The following is a 10,748-nucleotide window of genomic DNA, read 5'->3' as shown; positions in this document are numbered from 1 at the left end:
CCAAACAAGTATCCATTCTTTTTCAAATTCTTTTCCCACTTAGGTTATTACAGAATATTGTGCCAAGTTCCCTGTGCTATACAGTAGGCCCTTGTTGGCTATCTATTTTAAATATAGTAGTATGTACATGTCAATCCCAAACTCCCAATTTATCCCTCCCCCCCATTTCCCCCAGTAATCATAAATTCGTTGTCTAAGCCTGTGAGTGTTTCTGTTTTGTGAATAAGTTCATTTGTATCATTTTTTTAAGATCCTGCATGTAAGTGATAGCATATGATATTTGTCTTTCTCTTTCTGACTTACTTCACTTAGTATGATAATCTCCAGGTCCATCCATGTTGCTGCAAATGGCAATACAAAAGACTATAATTGATAGTTATGTCATTAGTGATTTTTATTTCATTAAAGCTCAAGAAAAGTTAAGAAGAAAAGACAGAACAGTTTTATTGGAGAAGGAAATAGTTCTTATCATGGAGCCAGAAAGAGCACTATAATATTTAGGAACAGGTTGGAGATCTCTTGTGAATGCTCGGGGTGGGGTGCCAGGGTTAGCGGAGCCCAGGTGTTTGTGTTTCGGTGAGGGGAGAGGGTGGTATCAGAGTTTGATGAAAGCCGTTTCCTGCTTTCAGTGGCTTGGTCTAAATCTGTTTAGTAATGGAAACTAGAATCATTATATCTTTACCAAGTAAGTAAAATCGCACATTGGATCTTAATTATAGTATATATTAACCACTGTCTGTCAGAAGAGATAGAAATATCTAGGGAGAGCTGTTTTCTGGGCTAAGGGGATGCAGCTGTACCTTTAGGAGTCTAAACTGACACCATTTGAAGCTGGTTTTTAGATAAGAGCTTTTATTTGCAGCTAATACTGTGATACTGTTACGTTTTATTTCTGTTGGGTATCCTGCAGTGCTTTTTTTGTTCATTTTCCCCAAAATGATATATCAGAGAGAATAGAAGTCCTGAAGAGAAGGAAAAGCTAGATGGAGGGAAGGAGAGAGGAGGGAGAAACAGAGACAGAGGGGGGAAGGGGAGAGAGAGAGAGAAAAGATTTTTCAGGAGGGGAAAATATGGAGATTAATGTGGAAAAAAAACTACACACACAATTGAAAAACACAGGTATTCAGAGAAACATTACCCTTTATTCAAAAGAAAGAAGAAAATATGATTACATTTTTAACATAAGAATAAGCTGCAGCCCCAGTTTAATAGGGAGACGTATCTGAGGAAGAGATAAAGCCGGTCATCATTTAGTAAAAGTCATTGAGCTAATTTGAACAGTAGCTTAGTATTCTTTTTGAAGACAATCTAGCTGATTCTCTATTTAAGTGACTCTGTAGGGATGAGGGATATTTTTAAAATGTTTAAGTCATAAGATATGCAAGAGGTTTTAAAAAATCTGGAGCTAACTATAAGTGTTACTAATGAAGTTCATCAGACCCAATGATAGAGTCATAATAACCCCTACTCAATATACATAAAGAATTAGAGATAAAAAGTCATTTTGTAATGAAAGCTCTATCTACATTGGCCATTAATAAGTTAGTTTATGTGATTTGAGCATAATTGGAGTGCTAAAGAGTTTGTGACCAGTTCTAGTGGCACTAATAGCATTGTTAGTGAAGAAAATGTACTGTTGTCATAAACTAGAGAATCTGACTCAGGCATGTGAATTAATTATAATTACAATACTTAGTTTAAATGTTAACTTAAAACCATTCCTTCAACTTCCAATCCAAACTCAGTTAGCTAATTAGTAAATTATAATAGAGGTCTTTCTGACATTGCTAATTAGTTGAATAGTTACATGGTTGAAAGTTACAATTTCCATATCAGAAAGTGGAATTGCTTCAGCACTAAGGAGATATATATAGCATTGTTTTTAGTGGGCACGTCATTAGTAATAACTCTTGTGGATATTCCATTGAATAACAATATCTGGGAATTTTGTTCCCCAGCCATCAATGTTCCTTGCCTCTATTGCTTTCTCACTGTCATTCTTTGCCACAATTGATGACAGCTAGGTGTGTGGGTTATTATTCTTCTAAGAGAAAAGGGTGATGTGCACGCACACGTGTGTGTGTGTGTGTGTGTGTGTGTTTGTATTGGGTGGATATATGAGACAGATAGGTCTGGCCTAAAGCAAAACTGTTTAGCATAAAGTTGCTTTTTAAAAAATTTTTTTAGTTCTGGCTTCTTTTGCATCTTGCCTTATCCCCAGCCATTACCTTTCCATCTCTCACATAAGAAGGGCTTTATCACTAAGTGTTACCAGTTTTTATATACTTCTCTCTTTTTTTTTTTTTTTTTGCGGTACGTGGGCCTCTCACTGTTGTGGCCTCTCCCGTTGCAGAGCACAGGCTCCGGACGCGGAGGCTCAGTGGCCATGGCTCACGGGCCCAGCCGCTCTGCGGCATGTGGGATCTTCCGGGACTGGGGCACGAACCCGTGTCCCCTGCATCAGCAGGTGGACTCTCAACCACTGCGCCACCAGGGAAGCCCTTTATATACTTCTTGATGTATGAGCTAATCTTAATGATCCCTTGGATTCATCTGTGTGCATACTTGAGATGGCAGTATTTTGGTATCTTTCCCGAGGTGCAAAGCACCAGCAGTGGTGAATAAGCAATACCAGGTCCTTCTGGAAATTTTTGTTGAGAAAGCCATAAAACAGAGGATGTATGCATGTAGAAACCATAGCAATCAAGTGGCAAAATACAAATACCAATTCATGGTGGCAGCTCCTCAGGACCTCATGATACCAGTCAAAGATGACCTTGAAGATGTTCAAGGGAAGCCAGCAGACCCCAAAGGTTACGACAGTAGAAATCAACATCGCGTTGATCCTCTTGTTCTCCCTGACCCAGCTCTCACTTTCCCTCTTCTTGTCTACTTTCCCATTTCTCCTGCCAAGGCAGATAACAATCTTCAGGTAGCAGATGAGGGTGAGCTCAGAGGGACACAATATTGCAGCATAAACAGGGAGGTGGTAAAGAGGAGCCAGTTCATTTTGGACGGCCAGTTCTCTACACAGGCCACCTGCTGGGTGTAGAGGTCAGTGGGAAGAGAGAGGTTTTGGAAGGGCTCATGGGTGAGGTGGTAGGACAGGAAGAAGGGAATAGACAACAGAAGGGAAAATAGCCAAATCAATGTGATACCCCAGTAGGCGTGAGCTACACTGTGTTTCCAGCCCCGAGGGTTCACAATCAGCTGATATCTTTCAACAGCAGTTAACACAAGTGAGAATATGGACACAGAGATGGAGACACTATGCACATAGAAGGTGCGTTTGCACATGATATCCCCAAATATCCAGTGATCCATCAGAGTGTAGATGATAGTAAAAGGGATGTACATGACACGTACCAAGATGTCAGAGAGGAAGAGATAGGCGTACAGTATGTTGGTGACATTCTGAGCTTCTCTCTGCTTCTTAAAGATGATAATAATGAGAGAGAGGTTTCCAGAAAAGTCCATGATTAAGATCACAGTATAGACTATGAGTAATAGGAGCAAGCCTAGGGAAGTGGGGTCTACAGGACTCAAAGTAGAAAAGTGCAGAGTTGTTGCTCTTTATACTGGTTTTATTAGATGCTGGATGGTTTAGGAAAAATTCCATCATGTCAGGGTTTAAGAAGAGCTTTTCTAAGCTTACTTGTATTATGGCTGGATATTTTGGCCATCAGTTCTTGGAAAGAACTTTGCTCTGAGTCTTCCAATGAGTGATTAGTGGGGTTTAGTCTTCCTCTTTGTCTGCTTGATGAATAAGCTCTTGAGATCCTAAAAATTAAACAGAACCTAGAAAATTAATGCAAGTTCTTAACAACCTGGACAATTCTATAGGTGGAACAATGTCCCTGAGAGTACATAAGAGAGATATCCAGAGAGTCTCTGTATCCTTGCCTTCCTTGCATCTCAGGGTGTTTTATTTGTCCCAACAGTATGGTCTTTAGAGATAATGAGAAAGGGAATGCCACAGTGTTCTGTTAACTATATAAGGTAGCTCAGAGGTATCTTTCCATCCCTATCACCTTCTGTCTTTTTTGTATATGTGTGCTGTGGAGGCCAGAGTAACTATATTTGGAGTTGGGCTCCACTTGGAGCATTACTGTTTGGTGTCTGTATGACTTCGACATAAGTTAATTACCCTTATGGCTCAGTTTTTTAAAGCTGTAAAATGGGGATAAACAATGTCTTTCTGCATTGTTGTGAGGACTAAATGAGATCATGCAACTGAATTTGTTGCTCACGCCCAATGTAGAGTATATAGTATGTATTCAGTATATGTGTGCTGAATAAAATTTGTCAGTTCCACTCCCCAGAGCTAGTCTATAGCCTTAAGTCTGGGGGCTAGACTCCCAGATCATGCCCGCTGTGGAACAGCATATGGCTTCCCCTCTTTTTCTTTCTTCCATTCTCTGGGGTTGAAGCCAGACTTGGCACAAGCAGCTTCTGGGTACACTGCTCAGATTCTAGAGATCAAGCAAAGATAGCTAGTGCCTAGTGAGCTATTACTCAGAATTAACTTTGTTTGGAAAGCATTCCCTCAGTTTTCTTTTCCTTTGGGTCTCTTCTTTTTCTGACTTCTAGAGGAAAGGGGGTCCTTGATCCTATGGCTCAGCATGGCTTAGGGTGGTCAAATTCAGTGGAGTTATTCGTACCAGGATGCACAGCAGACATGGTGAATGCCCTGCCATTCCAGGTGGTGACATTTCTGGCCCAAAGAGGACATGTTGAAAGAGAGCACAGGAAAAAAATACCCCTTATCTTGGTTTATTATTTAGGAATTTGAAGAAAACAACATACATGGCATTGATAAAAGATAAAGAAGGACACAAGGAACTGATCTATGGTTCATATGTGCTGTGGTGATGAGTAGAAATAGCAAAATTTGTAAACAGGTATTTGAGATGCAGTTTAGGGCTTGGATGATTCAGGGGTTCAACAAAATTAGAGTTCACAGATATTGGCTGAAGGGAAATGTCCAGATAGATTTAAGCCCTTTATGACAGTCAGTGGACTAGAACTATAAATGAGAATTAGAAAATTGTTTACTTGCCACCAAACAAGCTTTACTTGGAGGAGAAAAGGGATGAAAAGGAAATAGGCAGTGTACAGATGTACAGATACATATGGGTATGCTAGCATGAGCACTATACTTCCTGTTAGGAGACATGTCCTGCTGCTAACTAGCTTTTTTTAAAAAAAATTTATTTTATTTAGTTTTGGCTGCGTTGGGTCTTCGTTGCTGCACGCGGGCTTTCTCTAGTTGTGGCGAGTGGGGGGCTACTCTTTGTTGCGGTGTGCGGCTTCTCATTGTGGTGGCTTCTCTTGTTGCGGAGCACGAGCTCTAGGCGTGCGGGATTCAGTAGTTGTGGCACTCAGGCTCAGTAGTTGTGGTGCAAGGGCTTAGTTGCTCCGAGGCATGTGGGATCTTCCCGGACCAGGGCTCGAACCCGTGTCCCCTGCCTTGACAGGCAGATTCTTAACCACTGTGCCACCAGGGAAGCCCTAACTAGCTTTTTGATCTTGGGCAAATCATTCCCCTTCTCTAGGCCTCAATTTCTTTATCTGTCAAATGAAATTTTAAAAATGGCCTATTTTACAAAACCAGCAAAGTCTTGTGCTTCCCAGCTCTTACTGTCTACAATAAAGAAAAGCTTCCTGTGAACCCTGCAAAATTAGGTCTGAGTAACAGTTTTCTGTTTACAGATTTAGAAATTCATACAGTTTTGCACATTTCCTAGCAGTTTGGTAATAGAGATGGGAATAAACATTGGAAACCCTTGTGTTGCCCATTCTTGTTGATCTGGGTTGTCTGGGCCGAGTGAATGAGTATCACTCACCACCCTGCAACAGCAGGTCTAAAACTTAGTAGAAACCCCTCTACTCTCTTCCATAATGATTAGTAGCAAAATACAAATTAGTTCCCCAGTCTATAAATTCCTACGGAGGCTTGAAGCTCAGAAGGTCAGATGGGCCTCATCTGGGAGGGAATCAAAGGGGAGTGCTGGAGTTACATTATCCAGTGCCCTCTTTACAATTCAGAGAAGATTAACAAGTAAATCCCCAATATGGACTTTGAATGGCAGTGTGGGATTTACACTTTACATAATTGGTAACTATTAAGTTAAAATATTTAAATCTTGCCTATCTGGAAGCAAAGTAATGCTAAGCCTTGATTCATAAAAAAATTCTTGGAATACATTTCTATTTTAGGAAAGTTCATCTTTGGCTTGTTTGGTTGCAAATGACCCCCAAAGATGTGAGATCTCAAATTACCAAGTGATATTTTGCCCCAAAATATGAGTAGCATATGGCAGAGGTAGGTAGTCTTCAGTCTTTCAACTTGATTGTATCTAGATATGCTCATGAGGCACATGCCTTGAACTGGCTCTGTTTATACCTTTTAATGCAAAAGTACAGCATTACATTACGCATTTTTTGGTAGTTTTGTGTTTAAAAGTTTCAAGATGAATAAAATAAAAGCTTTACTCTGCCAAAGTCTGCATATGCATATTTATTTCTGTATCTGAATGTCTTTTTTTGTGTGTGTGTCTTTCTTTCTGTCTCTATTCATACAATTCTTTTTTTGGGTTGGGGGGAGGTGTTGGGGATAGAGTTTGTGTGTCTGCTCCTTGGTCTATGTGTGTTTTCTCCTTACCTCTCATTGTCTTCCTCCCTTTCTGCCTATCTGCCTTGTTCTCTGTTTCCTCCTTTCCCTTAATTATCCATAACACAGAAAAACTAAAGCATATTTCAGATTATGTCTTATATTTCATTTGGTGCTATGGTGTTTTGACCTGGAAGAAACTCTATAGGTATTTTAATATACCCCTCCTGTTTGACAGATGCTGTGGCTTTGCAGTTAATTACTGGCAGAACAGGGACCAGAGCCTTAGTCTCCTGCTTCTTGGAGAGTTCCATGCTCTTTCCACTATTTTCTGCTACCTCCTGTTTTATATTTCTTGAAGAAACTTCTGTATTTGTTGTTCTTAATTTTAAAAGCAGGTGAGCAGAACATTTTCTTTTATATTAAAAAATTTCCTTATGTAATTTCAAAGAGCCTGTGGCCTTGGGCAAAGTGAAGTTTTGCATCCCCACCCTCCAGGTATGTATGTGAGGGTCCCAAAATAGTGCAGGATCACACTGCAAGAACTCTCTCTCCTTTTCCTTAAGCCTCTAGGAATATAGATTCTATGGCTGTGTTGGTGCAAATAACATCTCACACTTGTTTAGAGCTTAATTTGTCTAAAGTACTACCCCATTTATTTATTCACTCAAGAATTTAAGTGCTATGAAAAGATGCTCAACATCACTAATTATTAGAGAAATGCAAATCAAAACCACAGTGAGGTATCACCTCACACTGGTCAGAATGGCCATCAAAATATCTACAAATGATAAATGCAGGAGAGGGTGTGGAGAAAAGGAAACCCTCCTGCACTGTTGGTGGGAATGTAAATTGATACAGCCACTATGGAAAACAGTATGGAGGTTCCTTAAAAAACGAACAATAGAGCTACCATATTATCCAGTAATCCCATTCCTGAGCATATATCCAGAAAAGATGAAAACTCTATTTGAAAAGACACATGCACCCAAGTGTTCATAGCAGCACTATTAACGGTAGCCAAGGAATGGAAACAAACCAAGTGCCCATCAACAGACGATTCGTTTAAGAAGATGTGGTATATCTATATCTATATCTATATATACACAATGGAATATTAGCCATAAGAAAGCATGAAATAGTGTCATTTGCAGCAACATGGATGAACCTAGAGAATATCATACGAAGTGTAGCAAGTCAGAGAAAGATAAATATTATATGATATCACTTACATGTGAAATCTAAAAAATAATACAAATGAATCTATATACAAAACAGAAACAGACTCACAGACGTAGAAAACAAACTTAGGGTTAACAAAGGGAAAGGGAGAGGACTGTAGAATTAACAAATTAACTAGTATAGGAGTATAATATAAACTACTAACTAGTATAGGAGTATAATATAAACTACTATACATAAAATAGGTAAGCAACAAGGATTTACTGTATAGCACAGGGAACTCTATTCAATATCTTGTAATAACCTATAATGGAAAAGAATCTGAAAAAAATGTATATATGACAAGATATCACTTTGCTGTACAGCTGAAACTAACACAATATTGTAAATCAACTCTACTTCAATTACAATTTTTGAAAACGAATTTAAGTACTGACGAAGTGCGTTCTCTTATTTGATCGCAACAGCAGTCCTGTACTCTCCTTTAATTCTGATTTACAAACATGGCAACTAAGACTCAGTGACTTGCTCATGGTTGCATAGTTAATAGCAAAGCCAGGAATAGGACTTCTACTTTCTAAACCATACACAAAGTAATATTTCTAGTTTATTTGGGTCATTTCTTAGAATCAGTCAAATTAATCATTTGTGTTCCATGAAAACAAGTAGAACTTGAATCTCTGTAAAGTCACATCTTTTAGTTTTCCCTAAGAACAAACTACTATGTTAAGTAACCATAAGAAGCATCAAGAAACAAATGCTTACTCTTTCACAGCCTTATAAAAGTGTAATTGGCCTGGTTATTCTATACTGTGCAAACTCCTTATCCTACTCAACTATTCACCCATTCCCCCCAAATCAGATTTTACATCTATCTATTGGAGAAATGTATGCTTTTAAGATTTGGGGGTAACATTAGAGTTTTATTACATGTACTTTGATTTTCTCTGCTGGAGATGGTTTATCTGTTTTTCCTTGAATTTGACAGTTGCCTGAGTCCATATAAAATGTCAGTAGAAAATGTACACATTTCATTTTTCAGATCCTAACAGTTACTTTTAAAATCAAGCGAATACAAATTGTTTGAATCTTTAATTTTCCGTGGAGGTTAATGACTGAACTTTTCATTATTGGGAATGTTGAGGCTTTTAATTCTAAAAATAACAACACATTAAATGTATCAAGAAAGGAGAGCTAAACTCTGCCAATGAATATAAGTATACCAGGTTTTTAAGTTTATTTACAAACAGGTAAACAAAAAGTAATGAAAACTCCATTTTGCCAATACTAGCATTTGGTGATTTGTTTTGATAATTTCTTTACAATGGTGCATTTTAAAGCTGTGGGGTTATTTTTCAGGTCACATAAGCAAAAGACATCTGGTATAATTAGGCCTGAACATACAACAGTTTTACAGCAGTTCTAATTTTTAATGATCTTCACATATTTAAAAACAGGATTTTTTTTGTGTGTGTGTGGTACGCGGGCCTCTCACCGTCGCGGCCTGTGCCGCCGCGGAGCACAGGCTCCGGACGCGCAGGCCCAGCGGCCATGACTCACGGGCCCAGCTGCTCCGCGGCATGTGGGATCCTCCCGGACCGGGGCACGAACCCGCGTCCCCTGCATCGGCAGGCGGACTCTCAACCACTGTGCCACCAGGGAAGCCCTAAAAACAGGATTATTTTAACATGAAAAGAATATTTGAAAAACATACTTGCAAGATTTTTATTTAGCATTTTAGAGCTTTGTTTCCCAGTTTCTTACCTGTTGGAAATTTCTGGCTCTGTTGCTATTCTTTTCATCTTCTACATGTTTTCTTTCTTCATTTCCATGATTATTATTCTAAGTTTATTTTTATGTCAAAAGATGACATGTCAGCCACCTGTCCAAGCCATAATACGCCCCTCTCCCTTTTTGGCTTATTTATCCACTAAACAATCTATAACTTCAGAAGCTGCTTCCAGAGTTGAAATCATTGCACAGAAGATCAAGCTCAGGAATCCATTAGGATCTGAAGGCCACTGAAGAGCCAGAGGGAGGAGTCAGGAGTCACAGCAGCGGTGATGTTAGATGGAACTATTTACAAGATGTGTTCAAAATGTTACTTTCAGTCATCTTATAGAGATGATAATAAGAGTGCATGTGAAAATCTGTGGCATTTTATGGCATGTATACATATGTTTTGTACTTAAAAAAATAGCTTTGCCAAAATCATACATTTAATTTAAATATTCCTGGAAAATTATTCATAAGCATTAGTGGTTGTTCTTAGAGAATTTACTGTCAGTTAAGAGATGGGTTTTATTCCTGATTTTGTTATAATTTATGAGACTAATAAAAATGCTTTTAAAATTAAAGTTAACCTAAGTTCCCCAGGAAAGTTGTGTATTATTAAATAAGATTTTCATCAAGCACTTTGAAACTGACAACAACTAAGCTTCTTAAATAAAAGTGGGGACTGAAAATCCCTCTTCTATATTTGAAAGATTATTACAAGAGAGGGCTGTTCCTCACTGTTACAAAAGACTGAAAAGTGAGATTTCAATGAAATATAAGAAGTATTTCCTTATAGTGAGTGTGTTCAAAGACTTTGAGAAGCAGGGCTATGGAATATCAAGTGTGGTTGAAGATCTTTCTGACATAGCCTAGTGGATAGACTAGCAACATTTTGAAATATTTCCTAAGTCAAGGATTCATTGATGGAGCCCAAATTTTAGAACTAAGCCATGCAAATCAGTTCTATTTCCCTACCCAATACACCAAACTAATTAAAAACTCAAAATTACCAGGCAGTCAACAACACTGAAATTATGTATCTGTGTTTTATAGAACCCTGCCAGGTCAGTGGCCCAGTGGAGTATGTGGCAGGGGGTTGGGATGTGCGCTACAGGAGTGGAAGCCAATCTCCTCCTCTGTGGAAACTTGGAGAGTCAGAGTAGTTCAGGGCCCATAC

The 10,748-nt window shown here is 38.8% G+C and overlaps 1 protein-coding gene across 1 annotated transcript; it reads right to left on the bottom strand.

Annotated features, from left to right (window-relative positions):
* Positions 1–2,503: 2,503 nt before the first annotated feature.
* On the bottom strand, positions 2,504–3,619 carry LOC115859995 (neuropeptide Y receptor type 6-like). The gene is given in 3 exon segments (XM_030869366.1): positions 2,504–2,949; positions 2,952–3,531; positions 3,533–3,619. Coding segments are annotated over 3 exon segments (1,113 nt in total).
* Between the last annotated feature and the right edge of the window lie 7,129 nt (positions 3,620–10,748).

The sequence above is a fragment of the Globicephala melas genome, chromosome 3 (genome assembly GCF_963455315.2).
Source record: "Globicephala melas chromosome 3, mGloMel1.2, whole genome shotgun sequence".
Classification (NCBI taxonomy): domain Eukaryota; kingdom Metazoa; phylum Chordata; class Mammalia; order Artiodactyla; family Delphinidae; genus Globicephala; species Globicephala melas.
This window is presented reverse-complemented; position numbering and strand designations above follow the sequence as displayed.